Source organism: Physeter macrocephalus, chromosome 4, assembly GCF_002837175.3.
Source record: "Physeter macrocephalus isolate SW-GA chromosome 4, ASM283717v5, whole genome shotgun sequence".
Lineage (NCBI taxonomy): Eukaryota > Metazoa > Chordata > Mammalia > Artiodactyla > Physeteridae > Physeter > Physeter macrocephalus.
This window is the reverse complement of record NC_041217.1, coordinates 28,515,424-28,533,496: the sequence shown is the minus strand read 5'-3', so window position 1 is coordinate 28,533,496 and position 18,073 is coordinate 28,515,424. Positions and strand designations below refer to the sequence as shown.

Here is an 18,073-nt window from a genome sequence, read left to right as displayed (position 1 = left end):
TAAAATAATGATATCTTCCCCACTCCCTAAAGTCAACAGCTAAAACCTCATAGCTGTTTCTTCTAATATTTAAAGTCTTTAATGTTTAGTGTCTTCCCTATTTCTAAGTAGCATGCTTATACTGCCTGTAACTTCCTTTCATGGAAGAAGAGTATTCAGCATCTCAAGCCAGCCCAGTCACATGCATGTACTTCTCCTCTCCAGTGTTGGCTTAATCAATATTCAGTGTTTTATATATATATATATATATATATATATATATTTTTTTTTTTTTTTTTTTGCTGTACATGGGCCTCTCACTGTCGCGGCCTCTCCCACTGCAGAGCACAGGCTCCGGATGTGCAGGCCCAGCGGCCATGGCTCACGGGCCCAGCCGCTCCGCAGCATGCGGGATCCTCCTGGACCAGGGCATGAACCCACGTCCCCTGCATCGGCAGGCGGACTCTCAACCACTGCGCCACCAAGGAAGCCCTATATTTTTATAAATATAAAAATATTGTTCACAAGTCGTACTAGTTATCTATTACTGTGTAACAAATTACTCCAAAACTTAGTGGCTTGAAACAACTTTTATTGTCTCATAGTTTCTCTGAGTCAAGAATCTGGGTATGGTTCAGTTGGATCCAGTAGCTGAGGGTCTCTCACAAGGCCACAGTCAAGGTGTTGGCCAGGGCTGCAATCATCAAGGCCTGACTGGGGAAGGATCTGCTTACAAGCTCATTCACATGGTTACTGCTTGTCATGCAGTCCTCTTCATACTCACAGCATAGCAGCTCACTTCGTCGGAAGGAGTAAGCAAGAACCAGAGACAGAAAGGAAGAGAAGGAAAGAGAAAAAGAGAGAATACTGCCATATTCTAGTCACTAGAAATGAGTCTCTAGATCCAGTGATCTCACATTCAAGAGGAAGGGATTATAGAAGGGTATGAATGCCAGAGACAGGAATCATTGCTGCCTATCTATCTTAGAAGGCCGCTACAACACAGATGAACCAGTTAATATGCTGTAATAACATTTCTTTTTTTATACAACTCTTTGCTTACTCTGGAATTAATAATTACTATGTATTTGTCACATTTTGTGTATATACTTTTCCTAATCCATAATCCAATTTCAGTGTTCATGTGATTTTAGTTAAGAACATCAAGTAATCTTTGGGTTTCATTTCATTCCCCTGGAGACAGTCCTCCTGCTCTAGTCTGGGTTTCTAGGTCTGCTGAGAGCTGTTGCCCTAGGGCTTCCTTTTAGACCATCATACTGGAAATTTTCTTTGGCTTTCTCCTTCTGATGAATTAATTTCCTGTATCTTAAATCTTATGTATTTTCCACTTTTCCTTCTTTACTTTCACCTTTTGAAACTACACTTTTTCCCATAGCTTCCTGAGAAGGATTGCATGACCAAGTATAGAAGCCTAGGTGGGAAATCATTTTTCCTCAGAATGTTTAAGATATTATTCCATTGTCTCCTAGCCTCCAATATTGACAAGTCTGCTATTGTTCTTATATATATAGTCCTTTGTGGTTTTTTCTCTGAGTGCTCCTAAAATATATCTTCTTAACCCAGTATTCTAAAATAACTTCATTTTGTGTGTGAATTCATCTTTTTTAATTCAATGTGCTGGACAATCTGTGAGCCCTTAAACTTGAGTTCTTCAGTTCTGGTAAATTTTTTTCTATTATTTCTTTGATAATTTTCTTCTCTCAAAATATCTCTTCTCTCTCTCTTCCTGGAACTCATTTTAGTTATATGATGGATCTTCTAGATTAATTCTCTAATTTTTAATATCTCTACTATTAATTTATTTGGCATTTAGTTCTACTTTATAGATTTCCTTGAGTTTTATTTTCCAACTTTCCTGCTTAAATTTCTGTCATACTTGGTTCATTTCCAAGAGTTATTTCATATTTTTTCATTGCTCCCTTTTTAGTAGTATCCTATTCTTGTTTCAGAGATATAAAATCTAATCTTACCTCTCTAAGACTATTGATTATAGTTGGGTATGTTTTATATTTTAGAGGATAGGGTTTTTGTTTTGCTTATTTCTATATTGTTGCCATTATTTTGTTTTAGTTCTTCTCTTTCCTATTTCTCTCTTTTGTAATTTTGTTCTCTGTCATAGTATATCTCAAATGTCTAGTGGTCTTTAGTTTTCCATGCTGAAAGTTATGTGGAAGTACTTGTAGCAGGGCTTATAAACGGATAGACTTTAATGAGAAGGCAGTCTGCCTTTTCACTACAAGAACCCCCAAATGCCAGCCAGTCAGTGTGTGTGTGTGTGTGTGTGTGTGTGTGTGTGTGTGTGTGTGTCTGTCTCTTCTCTTGGATTGGTAAGTATTTCTACAGAGGAATCTTGCAGTCTTCTATCAGCTTTCTAGGAACCATGTTGAGGAAGGAGACTGGAAGGTTTTAACATTTGTACAGACTTTTACTTAGTCCCTTTCTTTCCATATGTCTCCTCACTCTTAACTGTGACTAATGTCCCTGTTTCCAGATTTTCTGTGGTTCAGCCTCACCCAAGATTAACTTCCTCTTTTGGGATGGGGAAGATGCAGAAGCCTAACTGTTGGTATTAGAGAAGATCCACAAGTCTTAAAATTTTAAACGAGGCCTTTTTTTTTTTTTGTGGTACCACCCTATTCCCATCTTCAGAAACCATCAATACCTTCAATTCTCAAGCCTTTCCAGGTCCCCCATGCCAGTGGGCTTGCTGTTTATTGGTAGCCCTTCTACCCATTTCAGGCTTAGGCTTTAGCTTTCTCTGACCTGCTAAATCCCCTTGTGTATGTGCTTCCCACTTCTAAAATTTTATCGACATCTCTCATCATCTTTTGTTATCTCCTTTCCCATTTTATTTATCTTTGGGGTTTGAATTTTATTCCTTTGTTCTCATTTTAATAATGCTTTAAGAAACAGCAGAGATGAAGTATGTGTTCAGTCCACTGCATTTAAATATGTCTCTAAATATGTTTGAATTCCTTATCTGGAATTACCTTCATAGCCTGTTTTACCAGTGACATAGAAATACTAGTTTTCTTCTTTTTTTACCCTTTCATTTTTTGCTACTGGTAACTTGAAATGATAGCCCTGATCCCTCAAGATGCTGATGATGACCAGGCACTGAGAAATCCTAGGTGAGGGGCTTGAAAAAAGGTATAGGTTTATATGATGGGAGCATTTTGCAAAATGCATCAGGAAACAAACTGACTTAATACAAATTTATGTCTGTGCTGTCGGCGGTATGTTGGTGTGACTGACAGAACCGTAACTGTAAATCACCCTAATTTCAGTAACCCTGCCTGTAGTATTTGTAGTTTAGTTATTTAATGGTTTCAGGGAGAATTTCTTGAATATATTAATATAATAACTGAGGAACATCATTCTCAACAGGGCTAAGGTCAATGATAACCACACCTTTTAAGGCTGAAAGGTAGACCTAGGAACGAATGAAGGAAGCCTTTAAGTAAACATAAGATTTTACAACTGTGCATTTTGCCATTTAATTGCATTGAATGACAGAGTGATATCAGATAGCAAGAGTCCCTACCACCATAATCCTGGGTTCTGGATATATCTAGGACCCACTGATCAGATCAGGCCATTCCAAGAAAGTGAATGATCAACCCAGGAATGGCCTGGGGGAACTCAGAGTCTGATTTAAAATGACTATTCTGGGTCTTAAGTGAACTGAAAAGTCCATGGTAGAATATCACCCTTTTTTGGAAACTAAGAATAATAGCTCTCGTACCTCCCCAGTCACCTTGTGATTACATCAGGCCCTTCACTGCTCTTTAAACTGAATTAGTTTCTTCTAGCCTAGATTTTTGGGGCTGAATGTGCATCGAGCCTAGGGAATAGAGTAATTCATTTTCTTCCCAGTTACAGAAGAGTTAACTTATAAGAAATGTCTTTATTTTGATGGGATGTTAGTTACCAGGGTATATACATTTGTTAACGCTCATCAACCTTTTCACATAAAATGTATACATTTTACTGCATGTAAATTATACCCCACCAAAAAAAAAAAAAAAAAAAAAAAAATTATACCCCAATCAATTGATTTTAAAATATGGGTATCTTGTGGAATTTACAAGACTTTCTCCTACTTAAATTATTTCAGGTAGTATACTGACTAAAAGCTATGCCTCTAATAAGTTGTTTGATGTGGATTTCTACATCTTTCTTAAGCATTAATCCTCTGATCTATATAACTGAGATCTTAACAGTACCTACTTCAGAGAGTTGTAAGGATTAAATTTTTTTAATGCATATAAAATACTGAGCACAATACCTGGCACATAGTAGATCCTCAGTATATTGTAGCTGCAAATTATTGTTAATATAATACTTACTACTGTCTACATTGTCATTTCCCCTTTGACTTCTCTTTTTATTGTCTTTTCACAGAAAACCCATATAGACAGCTACCCTGTAACTGTCATGGAAGCATGCCTGGAAAGACAGCAATAGAACTTGGACCTCTGTGGTATGTGCCTAAGCATAAGATATTCAAAATTGATGTATGTATTGATTTGACTGTTGACTTTTGATTATGTGTGGTAAAAGACAAGCAAATTAAGGTTCAGTTTTTTTTCAGCTTTATTTTTTATTTTTATTTTTTTTTAACATCTTTACAATTTTTTTAAGTATAGGAAAATAATTATGATTCTTTTTCCCCTATGAACCTGAGTTGTTTCGTTTTCACATTTTTCTATACCATTATTCTTCCAAGTTTGTGACAGGGCTAAGATGCAGTAGGATCAAAGAGAAGCCTAGCTGATCTGCAAATAATTTGTTTCTGCATAGTAAGAATGAGGCTTTTTTCAGTTAATAACTATAGAACTAGGGTGTGATTGTAAAGTGATCACTATAACTTTTTATAGACCAGTCAACTAATATATTAATAAAAGGTCTTTGAGGAATTGGTTTTAAGTAAGGGCGGCATGTGAAAGTAAACGTCTGCTTTTGTGTTAGGTAAAGCTGTTTAGACAGGACACAGCTGCAGATATTTAATGTATGTGTGCTTTTGCATCCTTAGTAACTAGTTATTGTGTTTTTAATGCCTTAAAGTTGAATTGCTTTTACTCAGAATCCTTCCCATAAGCGTTTGTTACTAGAGATTCTTGTAGAAATTTGAGATTCCTGACAGCATTGTGACAATAATCACTGCAAACTTCAACCTCATTACTTTACCAGGCCAAGGTTTGGCCATCTACTAAGCCTAAAAATTAACCTAATAGTAAACATATTTGTGCTGATACCCATTATTTTATCTTCATTTCATGTAAATACTTGTAGATTAAGAATGACCTGGCCAGCCTTATCTTCTAGTACTCTCTTACTTATATCACACATTGATCCTACTCACTGATCTTGGAACTAGGGAAATGAAGAACAACAGGTTGCTGGATCCAGAAAGATCTCCTAGCCCAACTCCTCCCTCATTTTACAGATGAGAAAATTATGGCAGTGTATGTAAGTGCTGGCTAAAACTGACCCCCTAAAATTTAGTTAGTAGCACAGGCAGAACCAGAACTCAGCTTTTCTGACCTCCAAAACTGAGGTCTAAACTGTGACTTAAGATTTTCTCACTTAAAGCCATTGTTCATGTCTTTACACTCATCCAGTCTCTTACCCCTTCCCCACCTCCAGTTTAAATTATACATCCTCTTTGAAGTTTCTCCTTAAGTGCTTAAACCCAAAATAATCTTTAAATTGTCTTTTAGTAAATCTTATGTTGATCACTCATTTGACACTTAAAATCACATATCCTTTCATAATTTGCTAACCTTAATGATAATAGCGTCTCTTCCTTGAGGGTATACTTTGTACTAGGGATCGTAGGTGTACGAGGGTATACTTTGTACTAGGGATCGTAGGTGTACGAGGGTATACTTTGTACTAGGGATCGTAGGTGTACGAGGGTATACTTTGTACTAGGGATCGTAGGTGTACGAGGGTATACTTTGTACTAGGGATCGTAGGTGTACGAGGGTATACTTTGTACTAGGGATCGTAGGTGTACGAGGGTATACTTTGTACTAGGGATCGTAGGTGTACGAGGGTATACTTTGTACTAGGGATCGTAGGTGTACGAGGGTATACTTTGTACTAGGGATCGTAGGTGTACGAGGGTATACTTTGTACTAGGGATCGTAGGTGTACGAGGGTATACTTTGTACTAGGGATCGTAGGTGTACGAGGGTATACTTTGTACTAGGGATCGTAGGTGTACGAGGGTATACTTTGTACTAGGGATCGTAGGTGTACGAGGGTATACTTTGTACTAGGGATCGTAGGTGTACGAGGGTATACTTTGTACTAGGGATCGTAGGTGTACGAGGGTATACTTTGTACTAGGGATCGTAGGTGTACGAGGGTATACTTTGTACTAGGGATCGTAGGTGTACGAGGGTATACTTTGTACTAGGGATCGTAGGTGTACGAGGGTATACTTTGTACTAGGGATCGTAGGTGTACGAGGGTATACTTTGTACTAGGGATCGTAGGTGTACGAGGGTATACTTTGTACTAGGGATCGTAGGTGTACGAGGGTATACTTTGTACTAGGGATCGTAGGTGTACGAGGGTATACTTTGTACTAGGGATCGTAGGTGTACGAGGGTATACTTTGTACTAGGGATCGTAGGTGTACGAGGGTATACTTTGTACTAGGGATCGTAGGTGTACGAGGGTATACTTTGTACTAGGGATCGTAGGTGTACGAGGGTATACTTTGTACTAGGGATCGTAGGTGTACGAGGGTATACTTTGTACTAGGGATCGTAGGTGTACGAGGGTATACTTTGTACTAGGGATCGTAGGTGTACGAGGGTATACTTTGTACTAGGGATCGTAGGTGTACGAGGGTATACTTTGTACTAGGGATCGTAGGTGTACGAGGGTATACTTTGTACTAGGGATCGTAGGTGTACGAGGGTATACTTTGTACTAGGGATCGTAGGTGTACGAGGGTATACTTTGTACTAGGGATCGTAGGTGTACGAGGGTATACTTTGTACTAGGGATCGTAGGTGTACGAGGGTATACTTTGTACTAGGGATCGTAGGTGTACGAGGGTATACTTTGTACTAGGGATCGTAGGTGTACGAGGGTATACTTTGTACTAGGGATCGTAGGTGTACGAGGGTATACTTTGTACTAGGGATCGTAGGTGTACGAGGGTATACTTTGTACTAGGGATCGTAGGTGTACGAGGGTATACTTTGTACTAGGGATCGTAGGTGTACGAGGGTATACTTTGTACTAGGGATCGTAGGTGTACGAGGGTATACTTTGTACTAGGGATCGTAGGTGTACGAGGGTATACTTTGTACTAGGGATCGTAGGTGTACGAGGGTATACTTTGTACTAGGGATCGTAGGTGTACGAGGGTATACTTTGTACTAGGGATCGTAGGTGTACGAGGGTATACTTTGTACTAGGGATCGTAGGTGTACGAGGGTATACTTTGTACTAGGGATCGTAGGTGTACGAGGGTATACTTTGTACTAGGGATCGTAGGTGTACGAGGGTATACTTTGTACTAGGGATCGTAGGTGTACGAGGGTATACTTTGTACTAGGGATCGTAGGTGTACGAGGGTATACTTTGTACTAGGGATCGTAGGTGTACGAGGGTATACTTTGTACTAGGGATCGTAGGTGTACGAGGGTATACTTTGTACTAGGGATCGTAGGTGTACGAGGGTATACTTTGTACTAGGGATCGTAGGTGTACGAGGGTATACTTTGTACTAGGGATCGTAGGTGTACGAGGGTATACTTTGTACTAGGGATCGTAGGTGTACGAGGGTATACTTTGTACTAGGGATCGTAGGTGTACGAGGGTATACTTTGTACTAGGGATCGTAGGTGTACGAGGGTATACTTTGTACTAGGGATCGTAGGTGTACGAGGGTATACTTTGTACTAGGGATCGTAGGTGTACGAGGGTATACTTTGTACTAGGGATCGTAGGTGTACGAGGGTATACTTTGTACTAGGGATCGTAGGTGTACGAGGGTATACTTTGTACTAGGGATCGTAGGTGTACGAGGGTATACTTTGTACTAGGGATCGTAGGTGTACGAGGGTATACTTTGTACTAGGGATCGTAGGTGTACGAGGGTATACTTTGTACTAGGGATCGTAGGTGTACGAGGGTATACTTTGTACTAGGGATCGTAGGTGTACGAGGGTATACTTTGTACTAGGGATCGTAGGTGTACGAGGGTATACTTTGTACTAGGGATCGTAGGTGTACGAGGGTATACTTTGTACTAGGGATCGTAGGTGTACGAGGGTATACTTTGTACTAGGGATCGTAGGTGTACGAGGGTATACTTTGTACTAGGGATCGTAGGTGTACGAGGGTATACTTTGTACTAGGGATCGTAGGTGTACGAGGGTATACTTTGTACTAGGGATCGTAGGTGTACGAGGGTATACTTTGTACTAGGGATCGTAGGTGTACGAGGGTATACTTTGTACTAGGGATCGTAGGTGTACGAGGGTATACTTTGTACTAGGGATCGTAGGTGTACGAGGGTATACTTTGTACTAGGGATCGTAGGTGTACGAGGGTATACTTTGTACTAGGGATCGTAGGTGTACGAGGGTATACTTTGTACTAGGGATCGTAGGTGTACGAGGGTATACTTTGTACTAGGGATCGTAGGTGTACGAGGGTATACTTTGTACTAGGGATCGTAGGTGTACGAGGGTATACTTTGTACTAGGGATCGTAGGTGTACGAGGGTATACTTTGTACTAGGGATCGTAGGTGTACGAGGGTATACTTTGTACTAGGGATCGTAGGTGTACGAGGGTATACTTTGTACTAGGGATCGCTCTTCCTTGAGGGTATACTTTGTACTAGGGATCGTAGGTGTACGAGGGTATACTTTGTACTAGGGATCGTAGGTGTACGAGGGTATACTTTGTACTAGGGATCGTAGGTGTACTATCTCATTTAATTCCCATAACAAGTCTGTGAGAGGTTTTATTTTCCCTATTATGATGAGGAATATGAGACTCAAAAGCAGTAGTTATTCAAGATTTCATAGCTAGTGAGTGGTGGAGCGAGGACAGGAATTCAAGTTTATCTGACTTGGAACTGATATTCTGTCCATTATACCTATAACTCTCAAATTAAATGGGAAGCATATCAGACTCAGCCCTGGGCCATTTTTTAACTACATCACCACCAGCATATGTAATTCTCATGTATCTCACCCTGTCCACCATATATACACTGGAATTAAGGTTTACTATTACTGGAATATGCATTGTGGAAACCTCTGCCTTACACTATGTCCCTGTCTAGATTCTGTTTAGATTTATAAGCTTTCATAAGGTAAACAATGAATTTTATATATCTTTGGTATATCTTACACCTCTATGTACCACAGGACTTATACACCTTATGAGGGCTCAATAAATTCTTGTTGACGTAATGTGAATAAAATTTCCTTGACTAATCCCACTAGCTTAGAGAACTGACATGATAAAAGGTGTGGGCAAATTATCTTACTTGTTAAATTATGAAGACTTACTTTTTTTAAAGAAAACATTTCTCAAACCAAATTCTATGTTCTTTTTTCAGGTCAAGTTCTCTTTTCAATACTGGATTCCTCAAAAGAATGCTATTTGAATCTCTTCACCATGGTTTAGATGACATTCAGACCCTAATAAAGACATTAATCTTTGAGTCAGAGTGTACTCCTCAAAGTCAGTTTTCAGTTCATGCACCTTCAAATCTCAACAAGCAAGGTGACTAATTGAACACTAATTTACAAGCTTACAAATTGGTTATCATAAATACTCCATCTTTTTATCTTTATTTGATGTTATAATCAAAAGCAGTATAATTATAAGTTGTGTGCTTTAAGTAAATCCTCTCTAATGAGTCTAATCATAATCCGTTTAACTTTTTTTTTTTAATTGCATAGTTTTCTTCAGGTTTATATTAGGGGCATGAAATAAATAATGATTTTGTTAAGACAGATGTATTTTTTAAATTTTAGTAGATTAAAAGAACTAAAAGTCTGTTGTGATTTTACTACCCTACATCCACTTTCTAGAAAGAGAATTCTGAGATCACTCTGAGAATAGTGTGGCCAAAAATTTTGTAATATCCATTAAGACATGGAAGCTAGCTTTACACTTATCACTCAGTAAAGCTAAGTTTTTTCTCCTTTGTTTTATCTGGCTATTGATATAAGGGTGGGCTTGAAGCAGCTCTTATTAAAGGGTTAAAAAATGAATTCTTGTAGCCTGTTTTGGTCACAGAATCTCATATATTCATAAAAGCAGTGTGCATAGAATTAAGTAAGCTTTTATTTAAACTTCGAATTGTTGCTTACTGTCATTCTGTAAAATATTTTATCATTTCCATTTTTTATTTTAGAAGAATATGGTGTATTTATTAAAACTACAGATGAAACCACAACAGATAATTACATTGCACAAGGTATGTATGTATATGTGTGCTTATATATGTATGTATGTGTCTGTGCAAAAGGGCACATAGCAGAAGGGTAATTGGAAGGGAAGAGATTGCTTTGGTAGCGTACTTCAAAATGCATTTTCATATTATACCAACAACAAAATTATAATAAACCTTGTTTATCTGGCATTTGCACAATTCAAGGTTTCTATTAATATGTACTTCGTTCACATCTCTAATATATGGTGATCCCCTTGCAAGAGCTATAAGATCTTAAAGAACCATGTGAACCACAATAAGATCAAATTATATTTGATAAAGGTTATAGAGTTAAGATTAAATTTTATTCTAATTCTTATAAACGTTCTCATCAACATATGATTTATAGGAATTCCATTGATTAACCAGAAGACGCTATACTCTGGCCGTAAGAATTTATTACATGGCCTTTCTTACAATTTGGGGTGTGTGCATACTTTAAAATTTACTTATATTAGACACTGCAAATTCATATCAAAAGGGTGTTAAGATTTATAATGTCAGTGCCTTAATGTCTAAAGTTTTTAAAAGTCAATGTTAGATTCTAAATGTGTTTTGTATACAGGTAAAAACAAAACACAGTGTTAAGACTGAAAGAACAGAGGACTATAATTACAAGCTATAATTTTGTATTAGTTGCTCAACATTTTAGTGTTGATCTTCAAAGACAAGAAAATTTCAACTCCTGCTAATAGCTTACGGTTTAGTAATTACTGCATACTCTTTCCAACAGTCATGTTCATTTGGCATCTTCAACTAATTTGCAAAGATTCAAATCACTTAAATGATTTATTCTCCTTAATTTCTCTGTTGGAGGGAAGAAAAAGGCATTATGGTATACTGTGAAGCACATTAGATTTAAGAGCATCATTCTACTTCTTTGTGTCATTTGTTGTATAACCTCAGCCAGGTCCCCCACCTTCAAAAGGGTTGTCATAAAACCTTTTTAGAATAAGGTAAAACATAAGTTTTAAAAATATTTAAAATCTCTGAGCCTTTCTCATGTATAAATTAAGGGAATTAGACTAATCTCTTTGGGTTCTTTTATAGCTCTGAAATTATATGATTATTCTAAACTAGTATATCAACATAATCTTCCATGATAGAAAATATCAGGCAAAAAAATTCCATGTACTGCTGATGGTAGTTAATTATTAAGGTTTGGTATCGGATTTTTAGTCTCAGATTTTCCTAAATCTTCTTAATGTGAGAGTATAATCAAGTTTTAATTATTTGATTTAATGGGGGAGTCATGAGGCAACAGTTCAACAATAATTTATATTTATCTTTGAATGCAGTTTATCATTTTCATGCATCAAATTTCACTTCTGAATACTTTTGCTTAAGTGAATGTCAGTTTTCATAAAAATTTAAAATTTGGCCATAATAACATCCTTGTAGAAATAATTGAGTTGAACGTCCAGAAAAAAATCTCATAGTAACTTGGATATCTCAATTGTCTTCCTTTTGTGATTTTTGGAAGGATACATTGCTAGAAACTTAACTTGCTAGCTGCCTTTCACTTAAAATGTAAAGGCTAAGTACTGTGGTAAGAAGTAGACAATGAGATCATACGTTGTACCTTTTTAAATTCCTGTATCCAAGCCCTTGAGACTGATTTTGTGTTGGTTTTGTTTTGTGTTCATTGAAGACCTACTGTATGTCAAATACAGTTGACCCTTGGAACAACCCCAGGGTTAATCCATGTGTAACTCAGAGTCAGCCCTTCATCCACAGATTCAACCAACTGTGGACAATGTAGTACTGTGGTTTTTACTATTAAAAAATATCCATGTTGAAGTGGACCCACACAATTCAAACCTGCATTATTCAAGGATCAACTGTATTGGCATTCAGTAGAGAATACAAGTATAGAAATAAAGGACATTATTCCCAGGAACTTAGAATATAATTTGGGAAGAAAGGATTTATACACATAAAAGACCTAAATACGTTAAACAAGGAAACAAAAAATGACAGAACTTAAACTCTGAGAAGTATAGTATGGGATGACTGGCCCAGAATTCATAAATGGCTTTCTACAGAAGGTGGAAATAGACTTGAGGCTTAAAATTGAAGAAGGTAGAAAAGAAGTTCTGATTCAGCAAACAGTTAAATATTAAAATTACATGGGTGAAGGATAGTGAAAGTATCAAGAATATATATCTTACTCTTACAATAAAAGCTATCTAGAATTAAGATTAGATAGATAGGTTGAAATGGTGTGTGTCAGAGGATTTAGACTCGAAGACAGTATGTAGTTATAAAAGTATTTGGCTTGTAATTTTTAAGAGAATGCTAACTTTCTGTGTTTATATATGTATGTTTCAGGAAAGAGAAGAAGTAACGAAACAACCACAAATTTAGCCAAGAGGCAAAAGACTGATGCCAGTACTGAACATCCTCCCTTTTATTACAACATCCATAGACACAGCATTAAAGGAATGAATATGCCAAAGTAAGACAGTCAGTGAATGACAATGTATATATTTAATATTTTAATGACATTGTGATTTAAATAAAAGTACAAGAACCTCATTATTTTTTTCCTTTCCTTGTTCCAGGTTAAAAAAGTTTTTGTGCTGTCTTTCTCAAGCAGGCTTTCGAGTAAGCCGAACTCATTTTGACCCGATGGGTGTCCGTACAGATGCACCTCTAATGCAGTTTAAGTCTATTCTTTTAAAGTACAGCACCCCCACCTACACTGGAGGACAGTCAGAGGGCCATGTCCAACCAGCATCCGAAGATACAGTAGCCGACAGAGTTGAAATGTCAGTGAATGACAAAGCAGAAGCAAGTGGATGCAGAAGATGGTAAATGTAAAAGAAGTTTGTTCCCAGATGTCTGTGTTGATGGCCTAATAGTTCTCTATATCAACTGTAGTGCTTTTTCTATTCTTTCAATTCAGTTGTGTAAAAATAAAAAAAAAACAGTGCTGTTTTCATTCAGAAAATTAGCAGTTTCTAACTTAGCTGGTTTGGGAGCTATGCTTTCCAAGTTTTTCTTATTTTAAAGAAAACTTAAAATTTTAATGAAAATATTTCATGTGAAGCCAAGTTTGTGACTGAGATCACCCTACTGTTTAACACTCAGAAAATTTTCACATGCAAAGTGTTCGGAATTTTATGTATGTTATGGAAGCCATCCTTTACTATACTTAATCACATCTCTACTTAAACTGATTCAGGATGTTTATGTTTTTCTGTTTGTAGTGTATAAGATGAAGCCAGAGCCTTTTATTAAAATGACCCTAAATAGGAGGAACAATGTCCTTTCAGGTCACTAATATATTTTTTCACAGATACAAGCTAAAATATATTCCCAATTTCAAGAAATCATACCTCTCCCCACATTGATCTTTCATTACTAGCTTTTGAGAAATTAAATAGTTGCCTGAGATAGAAATACATTTTCTTATAAGTTTAAGGTCTACATGACTAAACTTCAGAGTAAGATTTTGTTAAAGTAAATTGAGACCACTGTTCTTATATAGTAATTGTTCACAAGCACTAAATTCTTTAGAGAGATTTTGTTTGTTATGAATTAAACAAACGGTGATCTCAAGTGCCTCAGTTTAATGCACGTACAATATTCATTTGCTTGGCTGTCTACCTCTCAGGAGTAAAACTTGTCACCTTATGACTTTATGAAGTGAGGATTTTCTTGTTTTTTGGGGGTTGGTTTGGTTTTTTTGTTGTTTTGCTTGTTTTGGGGTGTGTGTGTGTGCTAATTTTTTGTACAAGTAGCTCAGGCTAACATGACTATGAAAATTAGTTGGAAAAAAATCTCGTTTCCATTAATAAATATTGTTCTTGCTTCATTTGAATGTAAGACTTTGGATGAAAAGATATACCAAAAATTTAGATTTTTGTCTCAAGGATTTAATACATATTTACCTTGTTAGAGGAAGTAACTTTTTACAAGCAGTAAGCTTGAGAATTGAGGGAGAATAACAACTGAAAGGTTTAAATACACCATGTAAGCACTCCCATGACATATATAGAAATTCAGGGAGTCTAGGTTGCATCAACATAGAATATTAACTTAGAGGAAATAAAAGAAAATCTCTTTGTGTTATTACAGCACAGCCCTAGAAGGATGCTTTTTCTTGCCTCCAATTAATAGAATTTTAGTAAAATAAAGGAACAGGTGAAGTGCAAGTTAGTCTCTATAATGACCAAGTTAGTCTCTATAATGACCATTAAAAAAACCTTTATTATTCTGCCAGTTAAAATTATAACTCACAAAAGAACACAAAAAGAAATAAGTTATTACTTTTTTTTGTATACTTAAGAAAAATTACTATAAATCCATAAGACAAACCAGCACATGGACCATCTGATTATTTATAATATATGTGTATGGGGAGAGGAGTCGAGGTGGAGGAGGAGGATGTGGAACTCACCTCCCCCTACAAACACTTCAAAAATACATCTGCATGTGGAACAATTCTCACTGAAAACTAACTGGAAACTGTCAGAAAGACTCCTGTACAACCAAGGCTATAAGAAAGATTCACACAGAAACGGGTGAAGGGAAAACAAGCAATCAGGTCGGGACCTGTGACCCTGGGGGGCGACTTAGAGGAAAAGGGAGATTACATGGGCAAAGGTCCTCCCTGCAGGGTGAGTGGTTCAAGCCACATATTGGATGCCTCAGCCCTGGGGTCCAACACAGGGAAGATGAGCCCCCTTGGCTGGTTGGAGGGCCAGTGAGACTAACAGGAGGGCTGTGGGAAGGCTGCAGTCCACTCAAGCACATGGATACTCACCTGCTCTCAAAGCTGGGCGGAAAGGGAGATTGAAATTGACACCTCGCGAGTGCCTGACTCCTTTCCTGTGAATGCTCTGGTATCCCCCCCAACCTGAGCTGAGCAGATACTCCAGCACTGCTTGACTCGCATCACATCTTCACATTGGAGCGAGGGTTGCCACAACCAAGGAAAAAGCTCAGCTGGCCATAAGATGCCAAGGCAGCTCAAACCCTAAGGGCTGTCTTAACAGGGAGGGGGGCAGCCATTACTGGCAATTGCACAGGCAGTGTAGCAGAGGCACTCAGGATCTCTGACAGGCCAGACCGCCATAGCCAGCACCTCAACCCTTGACCCTCGCTGAATACCCACTTCTGCACCTCTTGCTCCAGCACTGCTCCCCTCTGGTGTGAGGGTGACAGTGCTGGGAGGGGCAAGAGCACACACTTAAAGGTAACCAAGCCAGCTTAGACCTGACCCTCAGGGCTTCTGCTCCAGCAACTTGGAATCTGACCCTACCCCTGAAAGGCCACTGAGAAGATGGGAAGACCTGCCTCACACCTGACTCCAGCCCTGGCCCCTCCATCTCCAGCCCCACCTCCCACCAAGGTGATAGCTGCCAGCACACGCTGAAGAAAGATGTGACCTGTGTTTTTGTCAGATCCAGCTCTCCCACCAAAGAACATGCAGACTATATAGAGACACTCCCACATAAGGACCCCTTCAAGAATGCCATAGGTAACTGTCACACCTAATTTCACAGGGACAGAGAAAGATAAGCCAAATAAGGAGAGAGGAATCTGTCCCAACTGAAAGAGCAAGAGAAAATGGCTGGGGGTGGGGGGGGGTGGGGGGACGGACTAATGAAACAGAAATAAACAATTTACCAGATAAAGAATTCAAAGCATTAGTAATAAGCATGCTAACTGAATTAGGGAAAGGAATAGATGAATACAGTGAGAATTTTTTAAAGGAACTAGAAAATATAAAAAAGAACCAGTCAGAATTGAAGAACACAATAATTGAAATGAAAAACAAACTAAAAGGAATGAACAGCAGACTAGGTGATACAGAACACATAAGTGATCTGGGAAGATAGATTAATGAAAATTACCCAATGAGAAGAGCAAAAAGAAAAACTAAAAAAAAAAAAAAAAAAAAAAAAAGTTTAAGGAATCTCTGGGGTAACATCATGTGTACCAACATTCATATTATAGGGGTACCAGAAGGAGAAGAGAGACAGGGGTCAAAAATGTACTAATGAAATTACGGCTGAAAACTTCCAAAGCCTGAAGGAAACAGATACCCAGATACAGGAAGCACAAAGGGTTCCAAACAAGATGAACCCAAAGAGACCCACAGCAAGATATATCAAAATTAAAATTGGCAAAAGTTAAAAGAATTCTAAAGGCAGCAACAGAAAAACAGTCATACACCAGGGAACCCCCATAAAGCTATGAGCTGATTTTCCTTCAGAAACCGCAGGCCAGAAGGGAGTAGCATGATATATTTAAAGCGATGAAAGGGAAAAACCCGCAACCTAGGATACTCTACCCAGCAAGATTATCATTTAGAATTGAAGGCAAGATAAAGAATTTCTCAGACAAGCAAAAGCTGAAAGAATTCATCAATACTAAGTCAACCCTAAAATAAAATGTTAAAGGGTCTTCTCTAAGTGGAAAAGAAAAGGCTATAACAAGATGGAATTATCTAAGGAAAGGAAAATCCCACTACTAAAGGCAAATATGTAGTAAAAGCGGAGTATCAACCACTTAAATAAGCTAGTACAAAGATTAAAACAAAATTATAAAATCAAGTATAACTTGATACTTGGATACTGGTATACCTGATATCCCAGTAAAGGGATAAACATGAAGATGTAAGATATAAGAAATACAAAGTGTAGGGGAAGGTAGTAAAAAAAAATAGATCTTTTTAGAATGTGTTTGAACTTAAAGGACTACCTATTTAAAACAAATAGATATATGTCAACATATATGAACCCCACGGTAACCACAAATCAAAAACCTAAAATAGATCACAAAAACAAGAGAGAAAGGAACACAAACATACCATTAAAGAAAATCATCAAACCACAAGGGAAGAAACTAAAGAAAGAACAGAACAGGGAAGAAAATAACAAAAATAACCAGAAAACAAGTAATAAAATGGCAGTAAGTATATACCTATCAATAATTACTTTAATGTCAATGGACTAAATGCTCCAATCAAAAGACACAGGGTGGCTGACTGGATAAAAAGAATAAGGCCTTCCTATATGCTGCCTACAAGAGACTCACTTCAGAGCTAAAGACAAAGACTGAAAGTGAGGGGATGGAAAAATATTTCATGCAAATGGAAACGACAAGAAAGCGGCGGTAGCAATACTCATACCAGACAAAACAATTTAAAACAAAGGCTATAAAAAAAAACAAAGAAGGGCATTATATAATGATAAAGGGACCAATACATAAAGAGGATATTACACTGGTTAACATACGCTCCCAAAACAGGAGCAGCTAAATATATAAAGCAAATACTAACAGCCACAAAGGGAGAAACTGACAATAATACAATAATAGTAGGGGACTTCAACACTCCACTTACATCAATGGACAGATCATCCAGATAGAAAATCAATAAGGCAACAGTGGTCTTAAATGACCGAACAGACCAGTTGGACTTAATAGATATCTACAGTACATTCCATCCCCAAAGAGTAGAATATACATTCTTTTCATGTGCAATGGAACATTCTCCAGGATAGGTCACATGCTAGGCCACAAAACAAGTCTCAACAACTTTAAGAAGACAGAAAGTATATCAAGCATTTTTCCC

At 37.6% G+C, this 18,073-nt stretch overlaps 1 protein-coding gene across 2 annotated transcripts in view; it reads left to right on the top strand.

Annotated features, from left to right (window-relative positions):
• Positions 1 to 14,327, top strand: part of TRMT1L (tRNA methyltransferase 1 like) — a 44,961-nt gene extending 30,634 nt beyond the window's left edge. The window contains exons 11-15 of one of the 2 annotated variants that reach the window (XM_024133793.3): positions 4,405 to 4,483; positions 9,604 to 9,770; positions 10,408 to 10,470; positions 12,817 to 12,943; positions 13,050 to 14,327. In XM_024133793.3, coding sequence (XP_023989561.1) covers positions 4,405 to 4,483; positions 9,604 to 9,770; positions 10,408 to 10,470; positions 12,817 to 12,943; positions 13,050 to 13,302 — 689 coding nt within the window. In that variant the 3' untranslated portion in view covers positions 13,303 to 14,327. The remainder of the gene's footprint in view (positions 1 to 4,404; positions 4,484 to 9,603; positions 9,771 to 10,407; positions 10,471 to 12,816; positions 12,944 to 13,049) is intronic. The other variant, XM_028488446.2, reaches the window with a different exon arrangement.
• The last annotated feature ends 3,746 nt before the right edge of the window (positions 14,328 to 18,073 follow it).